We start from the raw sequence: 15,454 nt of genomic DNA on the forward strand, positions 1-15,454 counted from the left end.
GGCAATGTAACACATTTTACTCCTGCATCCACTCCCCCTTCCTACTACTTTGCAAGGACAGGAGTATTCTTTAGTTTGATAAAGCTTGTGTTTTGATTCAAACTATGCAAATCTGGTCAGGCTCAATTTGCTGAACCAGCAATCCCTGCGCCCTGCTTCTCCGCGCCAGTGGCCGGATGGTGGAATTCTTTATCCTTTAGAGCGCAGTGGTATGAAGTGATGCATAAATTACACTAAGCAGGAAAAAGCTGTCTGGGGAAATCCTCTTTTTAGGTGTAGGAATCGGTCACATCAGCATCTCTAAAATGCCCCTTTAAAGACAGTAGATCTGTGTAGCCCCGCCCTCACTGGGATCACTCCACCCTGGTCCATTTACAGTTCTAGTCAACCTCATGAATCTTTGTCGTCCTGTTACTTAGGTGGCTTTAAACAATGCATGGATGCAAATCTGATCAACACTAATTTACAATACTTTGTTGTATGTTGAACTTCGAATCTTATTTCAGTAAGAACAAAGATCACTTCAACCCCTCCCACTCCCTTCTGATACCAGTAAGCCATTTCCATGCGGAATTGACAAATAATTCAAGTGTCCTTAATGTCTGGCACCCTTTCATGGTACGTTGATAAGTTATACAAGAGTTGCCTCCTTTTCCACAGGTCCTCACTAGGTAACATCATTCAATGACATTAGCACTCAAAATGATTACATGTGAAAGAAATGTAATGCAGGTAGCCTCACTGGACATGGAACATCACTGTTTTGCTATAGTTCAAAAATCGTTTATTAGATGGCAATTGTGCAGCTATTTAATTATTTCCTATGGTGACTATGTGCTTCATGGTGCATCAAATAAAACCAACAAGACTGGATTAAACAAATTCATAGCGCCTCATCCCCTGCCCCCTTGATGTCCCCACAGGCCAGTTACAGTTACTGGTCAAAACGATCTTCCCCAGATTCAACTAAATGGGGTCATTCCTGCTGTAGGAGCATCAGGTTAAGTGATCACAGGAGAGACCCCATTTGCTCCTTGATGTTTGAGAACATGAGCACATTAACATTAGTACCCATAGGTGGGGGGTGGTGGTGGGGGCGGGGGGAGAGTTCATGTGATGCATGAAGGCTGTGTGGCTTTAAATTATGCATGTTTAACCAGTACTCTTTTCCAAACATTGCTGTGGTAGCAGTGTGATGGACAGGGCAGGCAAATAGAAAAAGCTGGATGTTCACAATGTTCACAATGCTCCCCCCACCACCCCAATACAGTGTGTTGTGGACACAGCTCTGGAGGGCAGACCCCAGGAGGTTCTAATCAGTGCTGAAGAATCTGAGGTGTCGGCAGTTATTTCTGAAAGAAGTTAGATGACGTCAGCAATGAGTTGGCAGGCAAAGTAGACCTGCTTGGCCCTAGGCTTTGGGTCTGGGCAAGATGACTGCCTGGGCAAAGCGAAGGAATGGGACCTTGCATTCAGGTGTGAGTGTTTCCTGTGAAGCCGAGTGACCACAGGGATCCTTTCCAGAGGAGCCACCATTATAAATACAGGGGCAGATTCCCGCAAAAAGAGGTGCACTTTGTTACAGCAGTTGTTTGAGAAAGGCACAGGTAGCTTATTCGGTGAGGTGACCTGCACTTACTGATGTAGTAGAGGCTCTGAGCACCGCATTTCACAGTCATGGGCCCTCAAAGGGGGCGGGGGCGCATGCCTGCCCTGCGCGAGGGATCGAAGTGCAGGTGCGATAGCAGCCATTCATAAGGTGGCGATTGCATTTTAAAAATGCACGACGGTATCGAGAACGGCCTGTTCCAACGGGGCGCCAGATGAAGCAAAGAGAAGGGTGTCTTGTAAACCCTGACGCCAAGGGCCAACGGATGTCGCAGTATGCTGCCCTACGCACTTTCTAAACAAAAGCATAAGCTTCATTAATAAACACACACATTTGTTTAAAAAAATGAACGTTGCATATATGTTAACGAACTCTGAATTTAGAGTACAAGTGGTTTCTGTCAACGTCCCAGAATAGGCCTTGTGCTCCTCTTCGTATTAAAGCATTTAAATTAACTTAGAGACTGTTGCCTTTGAAAACCATTTTAATGAGTCTTTTCCTCTGAGAAAGGTAGGACTTGCGGATCAGAAAGCCTGCGTGAATATACCCAGGTCCACCAGAAATCTTGTCTTAAGATCCCCATCAGATGAAAATGGCTGGGCCTTGACGTTTTACAGGGCCGTGGGGCGAATTAGTGGTAGCTGCAGGTTGGGTACTCGTGCCCGCAAAGGAAGTCCGGCCACAGAATGTACTTTGCGTTGTAGGGGGCTCCGCTCAGACATCTGGCTGTGTCGCTGTCACATTTGCATAGGATTTTCTGACATCTGTCCTCTAGATCCTCTGAAAATAGAAAAGCATAACCATACATTTGACATAAATCGAATGAATGCAAGGCGTTTCATTTCCAAAAGACATTGAGGTATAGATTGAAACATCACCAACAAAAAGCATGGTCCAGCGCATTCCATCGGTTGCAACCTACTGATTCACTCTACAGCGCCAACTAGAGGATCTTCTAAGCAGTGCAGTTGCCAGTTTGCCGTCCCATATTTACCCACCCGCCCCCAGCCGCTTGCTCTTCAGCTGCTCCTATTGGTTCATCTAGCAGGGACTTCTTCACAACATGCCCTGCAGGTGTGCCAGCCATACAAAATCGCACAGGCACCCTGCCCTTGCTGTTGACCTGAGGAAACGGCGTGCATAGGCTCGCGGTACGAAGGGAGTTAAGTTCCCAAGCCCCAAGGGAGTTAAGTTCCCAAGCCCCATTATATAGTGAAACAGACTAATGAAAAGCACAATAGTGTTTTTTTTTAAATTATTTTTTTTACCACAGATATATCCAACTCCTTTTATTCTCCACGCCATGTTGAGGCGCTATATAAACGCAAGATGATTAGAAAATGTAATATTATACACGAAAATAAATGCTGCGCGTGTATCGGGCGGGGTTTGCGCCGCGTGTGGACTCTCAATATGCATGCAACAGAACGGTGTCCAGTGTGAAGAAATAAACCGCAACATTATACAATACCCAAAAAATCACCTATTCAATGAGGTTTCAACTGTAAAGCAGTTGGATTAATTAAATCCCCCTAAAACGAATGTAATTCGTCTATCTTTGTAACCCACTCACACTTCTGTACATCCTTACAAGCATTTAGCATTGATATATGATAGTTTAGTTATAGCGCGCACATATACAAGTGTTTCAAGGCACGACTAGGCAAGGGAGGGCTACAAGGGAGGACAAGACAACGATCTTACTGGGCCCAGTGACATTGAGATCACGCAAGTGCAGGGGGAAAGTGCTGAACATGGGATCAAAACAACAAGTAGTTCAGCTAGCAGGTGGCAAGTGCAAGAATTAAGCGCAGACAACGGGTGTTTAAAAAGTGCAGGTAAGGGGACTGAAGGGTTGCAGATACAGACCCAAGTGCAAGGGTTGCCAGGAGGCAGTACACGTATGCAGCTGGGTGGGCAGGGACCTGGGCCCAAATTCAGAGGGTAGCCAGGTGCCCAGTGCAGTAACAGACAGATCAGCAGGGGAGAGGAAGAGAGAAGGCAGGAGCAAAGAGGAAGGTCTTGAGGTGCTTTCGGAACTGAAGATGGTTCTCCTCAAGTTTCAGAGAGGCAGGGAGGCTGTTCCAGAGAGAGGCCCCAGCCGAAGAAAGAGATCTACCACTAACTCATTGCTTGGAGAAGCGAATGACCCTGAGTGAGTTGGAGGTGGAGGAGCGAAGAGCTTAAATAAAATTGTATTTTTGAAGGGAGAATTGAAGGTATTGCGGTCCCAGGCCCAAGAAGGCCTTGTGGACAATGCAGAGGGTCTTGAACTTAATTCATTCACTTAACTTTGCTTTCGCTGAATCCTTGCTTATTACCACCACCGCCCCTCGGTTTCTTGCTGGCTTTCGTTTGTCCCCACCCCTAGTGCCAAGAGGCTCCCCCTGAACCCCTCAAACAAACTCAGCCACCCCATGCTTTCAAGTTGCAACCCGCATTTTTTAGTGTCTCTTTTTGTACGTCAATATTTTTGCTTTTTTTATTGTCTGAGCACACAGAATCCCACCACACAATTACATGCTGTTATAATTTCTCTCTATACACAGAATCCCACAACACCATTCAATGCTTTTATAATATCTCTGTATACACAGAATCCCACTACACAATAACCTGCTTTTATAATATATCTGTACACACAAAATCCCACTACACCCTTGCATACTTTTATAATATCTCAGTTTACACAGAATCCAATTAGACATTACATGCATTTATGATATCTCTTTATACACAAAATCCCACTACACCATTTAATGCTTTTATATTTCTGCATACACAGAAACCCACCACACCATTGCATACTTTTATAATACCTCACACTATACTGCGATGAATCTCAGGATGTCGTCCCTGCCTCTCTAGTGGCCCCTTCCCATGAGGCCAGGGAGGTGAGGCTGCTACCCAATAGTCCCCCTGGGGTGTTACTCAGTGGGAGGGTTGCATGGGGAAGGATCCCCCTACGCCACCAGGGATGATTATCTGGGGAGAACACAGTACATACACCCTCCACCACAACCTCACTCAGACCCTACGCAGGCCTCTGTGATTCCTGACACCTCCATTTGTTTTTATAGTATAGAGAAACCCATCCTCGTAAACATACTGAGACAAGGAAGAGTAGGGGCCACCCAAATGGAATGTAGGAGAGAACTGAGACGAGGAAGAATCCACCTAACCCAGTAGAGAGTACTCATATCGAGACTGGGACGAAGAAGCACTGGGGAGGAATGAGGAACTTAACGCAGAAACAAGGTACGCCTTCCATTAAATACAATCATGCTGAGGATACAAAAAGTGAAGAAGGGCTGCAAGACGAGTCCGATCATCCCTGGAGGAACCGCAAGAGCCAGCATGGTTTAGGAAGGAAGTGAGGATACCGGGACGCCGAGAACGGAGCGGGAAGGTACAGAGCTGGTCCAGACTGGGAGGGCCGCTTTAGCAGCCCCTTGAGAGAAGCTCCGGGTATTCCTGAGGCCGGTAGAGCGCGAGCAGGGAGAACTGTGCTGCACAATGGAAGCTTGCAACTGCAGAGTCGCAGCAGACCAAAAGCAGACCTCGAGAGTCAGGAAAGCCCCTTGAATGGTCGCAGGCACCAAGGAAGATCCAGGACAACGGCGGACCACAAGAAAAGTTACGTCTGTTTGCTGGGAAGGCGCAGGGGCCCTGAGAAGGTGGTGGAAAGCTCAGAAGGGAAAAGGAAGATGAGACTACAGGGTCTGGGACCCTGACCAAGGGAAAGAGACTTTGTCATACTGTGGGTCGTACAATAGTAATTGGTAGGAGAGTGACCAAGTCTAGCAAGAAGAAAGGACCAGCAACAAAGGCGAGGTTGTGACTCGCACTCATGAAAGCAGGAATGATCATTTTCATTATTTATAATCACAGTACCTGCAAGGGTAGTGAACCACGAAAGCTGAGAAAGACCAGGGAAAGGAGTGAATCCCCTTGGTAGTATGAACTACCTAAAAGCCTGAGCAGGGCCATGGGACGGGAGACATCACCCCATCGTTGTGTTTTCTGAAATGCCTGAGCAAGGCCAGGTGAAGGTAGTCATTCCCCCTGGTTTGTTTGTGAACATTGTGAAAAGCCAAGGAAAGAAAAGCAGTCCCTTGGCATTGCAAGAAACCTGGAGAGAGCCAGGAAAGCCATGAGAAGGGAGGCACTCTCTTGCCATTTTGCAAGAGCTGAGAGAGAACCAGGGGAAGGGAGTCATTCTCTCTGGTATGTTTTTGAATATTGTGAAAAGCCAGGAGAAGGGAGACAATCTCTTAACATTGCAAAAAGGAAGTCATTCTCTTGATACTGGGACTTTGAGTTGGAACCTTGTATCTTTCTGAACCAGAGAACATTTTGCTACTTTGGAACTTTGCTTTAACCTTTGAAAAAAGGATTGCGACCTGGCAAAGGATCCATTCCCTTACAAACCAGTTCCTCTGATACATGGAACTGTGCCTGTCCAGAAGAAAGGAGTCATTCTTCTGGACCAAGAGGACAGCAACACCTTTTTAGTTTAGTTGTTAGTGTGAAGGTTGGGAATAGGTTTTTGACACAGGATGGTCGACTCATTTAGTGCTTGGACATTTTGACAGATTCCTTAGTTTTAGTTGAGGCAGGGAATCCCCTCTTAGAAATAAAGCTAGTGGGTTTTCTTTTCTTCACTTCTATAAAGCAATAAAGGTCTTTGCCAATCACCATGCCGCCATTGTGTCAGACCCGTACTTCTGAACCCTTACAATACACAGAATCCCACTACACAATGATTTGCTTCTTAAAATATATCTGTGTACACAGAACCCCACTCCACAAGTGCATGCTTTTATAATATTTCTCTATACACAGAATCCCACAAAACCATTGAATGTTTTATAATATCTCCCTATACAGTGACTCGCACTACACCATTGCATGATTTTCTATTATCTCTGTATACACAGAATCCCACTAAACTATTGCGCAATTACCCAAAATGACTGAAAAAAAATGAACAAACGCATTCGGTGCTGGGGAATGCGGGGGTATACTGAATAAAGTGAAGTTAGGATCTTATAGATTTGGTATCTAATGTAAATTCTATCTTATGTATGTTATGTATCTTTTCATTTGTTCAAAGAATGAAGGATCATCGGTCATCGTAACTATCACAATCATCTCCTGTGTAAAGAAATAATAGTCATTTGAGACATTAATAATTAATGATGCTCAGAAACATTGAAGAATGACTCTATATGTCTGGTAGCTGATTTTATTGTTCAATCTTCCTGCTCCTAGATGATATAGGGCCTCACTCTTAAACCCTCTTGTCACATGCGTCCTGCTACCTCAGGGTCCGGCGCGCACAATAAATCAATAAACAAACAAACAAACAAACAAACTCTTTGTTGTGATTTAGATGACTTACAGCGATGTATGTAAAACAGCATAAAATATTGTCTCTGCAAAGTGTGGTGAGTTCCAAAAACTCCTCATCCTGATATGTGGGGGTAGAAGGCTTTTAGGTACAGGGCTGGTTAGACTGCTAACCGATATATACCGTTCTGATGGTGATGAGTTGGGATCCTAAATGCCCTCTACTTCCCAGGGGATGCCGAATTTTTTGGTTCAAGGGGGACTGCATGGAAAACCTTCCCAAAGAAACCCAACTACCGGAGTGCTCTGCTGGGTCTGTGGACCGCAAATACTGAACAAGCCCTGTTCACTGACCACCACATACAAACTGACAGGGTTTGCAAAGTCTGCTGGGCGGTAGCCACCACCTTACCTGATGGAACAGAGACAGGTAGACGTGTGTGGGGGCCCTGTGGAAGTACAAACATGCAAACACAGAAAAGTGGAAAGCAGCAGAATGGAGGCACTGTGGACACCCTGCGGCTCCTCGGAGGAGACTGTAGGTAAATCCAAGATGGCGTGCTGGGATTGAGTTCCAGATGGTCGGGGCGTGGCACAAGAAGGACTTGTGACTTTTCTCTTTGTGGGCTAGCTCTAACTCCAACCGTTTGATAGTTTTGCTGCATGAGCTGCGAGAGCCTCCTTCAGTGTGGAGTTTAGCTGCCAAGTATGTTGGTGTTCCGTTTGAGACTGCTTTGTAGGTATTGCATGCAGATTTTAATATGATTGTGGTGGGGTGGTGGAGCCGTTGAAGCATCTGCAGTGTTGCAGAGATACGTTTGAAATTGTGGGCACCTGTAATGAGGCAGGCTGCAGCGTGGTATGCTACTTTGAAGGGGGCATTGTGTGTGTGTGGCTGTAAGCCCAGTAAGGAGGGAATTTCCCCCATTGCTGTGTGAGATAACGAGGGCTTCGACCACTGTACGGAATTCGTTCGGGATAATGAAGGGTTTGATTTTGCGTAGTGTATGGATCTGCAGCCATGCCTTTTCTGCTTTTAGCGATACGTGCTATATAAATGTAATAAAATATGAATACAACATTGAGCCTTAACCACTAAAACATTAATAAGGGGTGTGCAAGGAAGTAAAAGGAATAAACACTTCCTAACTAGGGGACAAAACCAATTGAGGAATAATCACTCGGAAGGGTCCTTAGAAGCCCATCCCAAGAGTGGGGTCTATAAAGCAGGCTGGAGAGACCCACTGAGGGGGAGAATTCGGGAGGAAACAGACATGCAGATCTATGCTCCTTTGATACAGGGGACAACTCTACAAGGGACAAGCACTGGATACCTAACCGAATGGGAGGTAAAACTGCTACAGTGGATAATGGCTGGAGAAGACAGGCTCAGGATCCTGGAAGCCTAAACATCCTGGAAGTGGAAAGCTACCAAGGTAATTGCAGATTCCCACTTACCCCTGGGGGGGACTGGAGGCTCAAGCCAAAAGGCCTATCCCTGCAACCCCCAGGGGACAATAAGCATTGGATCTTTGACTGTTACAGTAAGGTATTAAAATATTAACTTCCTGAAAAGGGCCGTAATAAGGGGTGAGAAACACCTATTACACCTGCATTGTGAATCCATAGAGAAATCAAGGTCTAGGCAGGTCCAGATGTGAATCCTGAAATACACCAAGGTCCAGGGGGATCCAGTTGTGAACCCTGAGAAAAGTCAAGATCTAGTATGAACCAGTTGTGAATCCTGAAAGGAACCAAGGTCCAGGAGGGAGCAATTGTGAAGTCAGAGAGGATCCAAGATCAGTGGTGACGTGTGAGATTTTGAATTGGATGGGCTTAAATGTTTCCCATGAATGCGAAGAGCAAACAAACATAGTGCGGCAGCCAAAACACGCAAAGGAGCGTTTGCGGAGGGTGAGATTCTCCCCCCAATTTGAAAAATAATCAGTTAAAATGGTGCATTTTAAACCACATTTTCTGCGGAAAAGTGCAATGTCAATTGGTTTTGTAGGGTAACACATGAAAACATCTAATAGAAGAAATTCACCAACAGTGCACAGAAGCATTTTCCAATGCATTACCATGATGACTTTTTCTCACAATATATGGTAGTAAAAAAGTGTTCATGCTGGCTGTGCCCATACATGTCCATGCAGTCTGCAACAATGTATGTCAGAATAATTATACAAGAATATTTTGCTACTGACTTTGCCAGTAAAAAAATGCCTTGTCAAAGTAATAAAACATGTCTGGATTGGCAGCACTAATGCAGCCTAGTCACATAAAAACAATCCTCATGTTTGCCTTACCCTTCATGCGAGTGAAGAATGCCATGCTGCATTAAAACATGTATCTAGATTGGCTGCACCCATTTAGGCCAGTCCGGACACATAATAAGACTCATCATGTTTGCTTTATCTTCGATGTTCTGTAAAATATGCCATGCAACAGAAAGAAAATATATCCAGACAGACTGCAGCAATGTATGGCACTCTACTCAAGTAAGAATATTTACCATATTTGCTTTACCTTTGATTCCAAGTGAAAAATGCCACAGTAAGAAAATATAACTAGACCGGCTGCATTAATGTAGTCTGGACTAACTACGTAATAGTACTTACTGGGTTTGCTTTACTCTTGATGGTGAGTAAAAAAATGCCATGCCACAGTATGAAAATATATCCACACTAACTGCACCAATGCAAGCCAGACTAGCCACGTAACAACACTCATGTTGGTCATACCCTTGATACCCAGTAAAAAAAGTGCCAGGCCACAAGTAGCCAATAGCCCACTACTATCCCCTAAAATTAGAGCCCCGTTCCCCGGCTCTTCACACAAGCAAGCATACACATTCAAACAGCATGCATGCTTTTATTCACATGCTGTGACGAATCAAACCAGTGGTCCAGGGGTGAATATCGGTTTCTATACCATCAATCAACCCAACACCTCTAACGCACCAGAATAGATCCAAACAGGTTGGATCAAAGAAGCATACAATTCAAATTATAAGCTTAATTGTCCAATTTTGGTAACGTGGATGGAACAGCAGGCTTATCTCCTCTAAAGGTCGTGGATCGTTAGTTAATTGCAACACAGCGAAAATACTAATATTGCCCAATGAAAAAAAGAGTGTCCAGTCAAGGTTGTATGAAAATATCTACTTTAGTATCATCACAACAGACAATCTAATAACACTGCTAAAAACAGCCCACCCTTTAAAGCAATGCAGAGAACAGAATCTAAGAAGGAAAATGACTGCACTCTGGATACTGACAGGAGGCTAGTTGATATGGCTAATAACCACAATAGTTTTTTTAAATGCTTCTTGGCTTCAGCCAAAAGGGAGAAAGGGTCCTGAAATGTCTCTAGGGGGCTTCTGGGAAGGGCCAGGGGGACAGAACCACAATGCACTTCTTGCTGTAGTTGTTCTTTGTGCTCAACAGTGTAGAGTTGGCTTTGGGTGCATTTTAGGCTTCTGCAACAGAGTTCGAGACTGGAGTCAGTGGCAGGTATCAGGTGGCAAGATGGTTCAGCAAGCAAAGCTTGGTGAACCGCTGCAGGCTGGCCTTCATGGCGACTATGGGTCGGGAATCGTTGTTAGTGCTGAGCTGCAGTTCTAAAGCATGGGTCGAGATGTCTCGGGTTCATTCAGTGACTGCGGCTTGACGGCGGTAGCTCAAGGCTTGACGATGGTAAGCGTTGCAGGCGGTTGCAGATCGAGGAACTCCACTCACTTGAGAATGGCCTTTAAGGCGGACGGCAACAGGTGCTTGTCGTTGCACTTCTCCCCGCCTTTTCAATGGGCTTGCGTTGTCCTTTAAGGTGGATGGGCCAGATCTAGGGAGTGTGTTGCAGGCAGCTGTCTTGTCCTTGATTTCAGGTTCAGAGACCTTCTGGCACTCCCTGTCCATGGAGCTTACTGCAGATCCTAGTGGGGCACGCTGTGTGCTGGCTGGGTACCGGTCCTGATGCTGCTGGAGGGTCTTTTGAGTTCTTTTCTCCCTCTGTTCCCTGAAAGAATCTAAAGGGAGGCATCTTGCTTCTCCCCTTGGATGTTCCTGGCCTTCCTTCACTGGCAGAAGCTGTAAGTCAGACTGTACCTTCAGCCAGGGTCCTAGGATGAGTTCTTCTTCGTGGTTCAAGTGAAGTCTTCAGATGATCTGCTGAAATAGGGACTTCAGACATCTCCAAAAGCCAAGTGAGCCACAGTGATTGATGTACGATGAGTCTACTTTTTTCAACCAAACCAGGGGTTCTTAACAACAATGTTCTGTATGTGTGAGATCATAACCAGAGTGCTTTGCAACAGGAAAAGGTAAGGGGGTCCTACAGGAACAAGGGGTGTCCCAGAACCAGTATGGCGGAACCATTCTATCAACAGAAAGAGTTCTGGGCTCACTCCGCTGTGATACTAGGTCCCTCACAGTTTCTCACAAGCTGTGAACTAAGAGTCTCTCTGGTTAATGATTCTCTATCTGTGGTTCCTTTTTAAAGCAGAAGAACTTGCTTGAAGATGCTGAGATACCAGATTATCGGGCCTCTGCAAACCACATTCTTGTATCTTCTAAATGGGCCCCCCTTAGCAGGGGTGGTGTCCTGCAACTATAGACACAGACATGTCAGTTCACTGCCATTGATACTGAGGCGTGGGAGCTGGCTTGAGGTTGACACAGTTATGTGTGAAAGGTTTGTTGGGTTTCCTATCTCCTTGTCAGTTAATCAGGCTGTCCATGGCAGGGGGAAGCTCACCTCCACACACCGGCCAGGATGACATTGTGTTCTCCTCTCCTGCCATTTTCCAACTAAATATGACCGGGGTGAACTGTCCCTGTAGGCCTTGTCCATGGCAGAGTTCACAGGGTCTATGCATTTGTTGTGGTGTGAGCATAGGAAAATGTGTGTGGATTAACCCCACACATTTTCCTGAGACAGGTCTGCCATCATCCATTTGCGTCCACTGGGAGCCAATGGAGAGATTTCAGGGCTGGAGAGATACAATCCCAGGGCTTGAGGCCAAGGACAAGTCTTGCAGTCCTGTTCTGGATTAGTTGCAAAGGGCGAAGAGTAGAGGCAGATAGATTTAGAAAGAGGCTGTTACAATAGTCCAACCTAGAGAGAACCAGGACTTGGGAGACAGTGAACTTCTGGTGGAAGGAGAGGAAAGACAGAGTACCTCTGAGGAGGTGCAGTAGGAAGTTAGACTTTTAAGAGACATCAGAGATGTGGGCAGAAAAGGAGAGTGTGGAGTCAAAGATGACCCCAAGGTTCTTGGCCTCACAGGTGGGGGTAGGTGGGGAGACAAGGGAGGCCGGCCAGAGAGTGAGGGGAAAGAAGAGGGAAGATGAGCCGATGAGGAGGATCTCTGTCTTGCTGGCATTCAGGCAGAGATCGTTGGCGGCACACCAATCTTGAATGGCAGTTAGGCAATCAGAGATGAGAGAAGGAGAGGAGGTGGCCGAGGGAAGCCTAAAGATGAGTTGAGTGTCGTCAGCATAGCACTGGAAATCGGAGCAGAAAATGGCTATGCAGTGAGCTAGAGTTGGCAGGTATTGGTTGAAAAACCAGGGTGAGAGATTAGACCCCTGGGGAGCCCCATAGGTAGAAAGGGAGATAGATGATAGGGAGGATCCAATTTGGACTTGGGAGGGTCGATCAGAGAGGAAAGAGGTCAGCTAGGCCAGCGCCTTATCAGTGATACCCATGGTTGTCATGGAGACGGTTGAGCAGGATGGTATGGTTGACCGTGTCAAAAGCAGAGGAGAGATCGAGTAGGATGAGGACCGAGCGATTGTTAGTCAAGGTTGGAGAGCAGATCTTCACAGATGTTCAGGAGAGCAGTTTCCATGCTTCTGGAAGTTCTGAAACCAGCCTGATGGTCGCGGAGACAGCCAACAGAATCAGAATGAAGGTTAAGCTTAGTGATGGTCAGCTTTTCCAGGAGTTTGCCCAGAAGAGGAGTAATGGAAATTGGGCGATAGTTAGCCAGACAAGAATGATCAGCTGTGGGTTTCCTGAGAAGAGGATGCACAAGGGAGTGCTTCAGAGGGGAGGGGAAGGCTCCTGAGGCAAAGGAGAGGTTTCAGAAATGGGCAAGGGCCAGAGCAAGGGTATCAATGTGGTTCTTGATGGTTTTAGAGGAACAGGGATGAACCTGCTTTGATGAGGCTTTTATAGAACAGACTTGTCTAGCGATCTCATCAGGCGAGAAAAGAGGAAAGGGTGAGAAAGAGGGTGGAGGGGTGGTTGAAGGAGGGTCCACATGCACAGAAGACGAGAGGAGAGAAGGGGCATGGGGGGGAGATGGTCGACTGGATGTCCTGGGTTTTTTAGATAAAGTGAGAGGCAAGGGCATCGCAAAGAGCCTGGGAGGAACATGAGGGGTAGAGACTGCAGCAGGGTTGGCCAATTCCCTGCAGATTTTAAAGAGTTCGGCTGAATTGTTAAAAGCAGCAGAAACACCGGATTGAATGTGAGTTCTCTTCTTGGTAAGGACAGAGCGTCGGTATTGCCTTTGGAGCAGGCGACAGGCCAGTTTGTCAGAGGATGAAGCAAGAAGCCCTCCATTTCCTCACAGCTACCTTACACTTACGTTTAGGTGTAGCTAGGTCAGAGTCATACCAGGAATTGCACTTGGCTTTGGAATTCAAGTGGATCCTCATGACAGGGGCAAGAGCATCAAGAGTATCAGAAATAGAAGAGCAGAGCAGTGACAAGGCTGTGTCAGGATGCAAGACAGCCCGAGGTGGGGATAGAAGGTGGCGGCAATAGCCTCAACTGACACACGCTTCATGAGCTGGATGTCCCAGAAGGTAGGTGGCAGTGTTAGGGTAGGCTTGGCCTAGGGGGAAGAGAGGGAGAGATGAGAGAAGAGAAGGGAATGATCGCTCCAGGAGAGAGGAGTGGGGATGGAGAGGGGGAGCTCAGAGGAGATCAAGACATCAAGTGTGCGTCCTGTAGAGTGAGTTGGGCCAGAGGGGAGGATAGAAAGGGGGAGGGAGTCACACAGGTCATGGAAAAGTGCAGATGAGGGATAAGGAGAGTCTAGATGGATATTGAGGTCACCAAGGAGGAGGAGGTGAGTGGTCGAGGCCAGGAGGGAGGAAGAGAGGTCGGCCCATTCAGAGAGATATTAGGTGATTTGACAAGGGGGCCGGTAGATAGTAGCCCCTGTAAGAGAATGGCTAGGAAAGAGAGAGAGAGCCTTCAGACAAGGCATTCAAAAGAGGAGTAGCTCTTAGTGGGAATGATAGAGGTGGGAATCCACTCCGGAAAGATCAGGGCTACACCCCCATCGGACCAGATGGATATAGGTGCGGAGAGGATCTTGTAGTCATCTGGGAGGAGGGTGTCAAAAATCGTGACAGAGCTGGTGGTGAACCATGTCTCAGTAAGAGGTCAAGTTCTTCAAGGAGGTGGCAGATGTCAGAGGAGTGTTTGACAGCAGAACGAGAGTTGAGAGTGGCAAAAAGAAGGTGGTCAGCCTTAAAGACCTTCCAGGGAGGGGTACAGATCAGAGGTACGCCGTGCGGAGGAGAAGGAGCCCTAAATAGGGCAGAGGAGGAGGAGAGAGAGGGCAAGGTAGCTAAGAGGGGAAAGGCGGGGACAGCAGGAGATGAAAGGAAATTGATGAGGCGAGTGAAGCGCCTATCAAAGAGGAGGAGATTGGCCTGAGGGCCTTGGATCAGGATGGTGCCATTAAGGTAGACATTAATGATGACTTTAGAGTAGTTGAATGAGGCCATGAGAACTTCCCAGTGAGTGCCACAATTAATGGGAGAGGAAGAGACCGGACAGAGCACAGAGATCATATGAAGCCTCCATAGACCTGGCGGAGGAAAGAGGATGTCAGTGAGAGTCTGTCTGGACGAAGCATTGGAATAGGTGTCAGCGATAAAAAGACCTGGGTTGGAGGCCAAGATATCCTTTGTGAACTTCTTCCTACCAGACTTAGTGAGAAGGGAAGGTTAGAGAATGTAGAAGCAGTTGGAAAAGATCAGAGGACCAGAGAGCGCCATGGGAGTGGTAGCGAGGAAAGGAGGGAGAAGCAGGTGGGAGGGGTTAAGACTGGTAGGTGTGGAACACAATAGAGAGGTGAAGTCACTGGGCCGTCAAGTTACAGAGAAGCAACGGGTTACAAGGAAAGTATAAAAAAGTTAGCAATGGACAGTAAAATTTGACTTTCAAACCAAAAGCAAAAACAGCTGAATTTGATTTTCACACCAGAAGCAAAAACAGGGAAAATTTGACTTTTCAATTTGGGTTCAGATATTAACAAATGTTTTTGAGAAGCAATGCGTATCAGAATGACAGCATGGGAGAAAACAGGCAGAAGGAACAGTGAGAGACAAAGGTGGTAGGAGTGTGTCAGGAAAAGAGGGAACTAACCCATAGTTAAGGAGGTGACAATGTCAAGGCAGTCCAGATTTCTTAGGGGAGTGAGGTGGCAGCATCATTGTAGGCCAAAGTCCTCGGGAGAGGACTCCCAGT

General features: G+C 46.5%; 1 protein-coding gene across 1 annotated transcript in view; it reads right to left on the reverse strand.

Annotated features, from left to right (window-relative positions):
* Nucleotides 1-774: 774 nt before the first annotated feature.
* The window catches only part of PLA2G10 (phospholipase A2 group X), a 228,655-nt gene continuing 213,975 nt past the window's right edge, over nucleotides 775-15,454 (reverse strand). The window contains exon 4 of the mRNA XM_069647789.1: nucleotides 775-2,389. Coding sequence (XP_069503890.1) covers nucleotides 2,241-2,389 — 149 coding nt within the window. The 3' untranslated portion in view covers nucleotides 775-2,240. The remainder of the gene's footprint in view (nucleotides 2,390-15,454) is intronic.

This window comes from Ambystoma mexicanum, chromosome 2q (genome assembly GCF_040938575.1).
Source record: "Ambystoma mexicanum isolate Mex_15411 chromosome 2q, UKY_AmexF1_1, whole genome shotgun sequence".
Lineage (NCBI taxonomy): Eukaryota > Metazoa > Chordata > Amphibia > Caudata > Ambystomatidae > Ambystoma > Ambystoma mexicanum.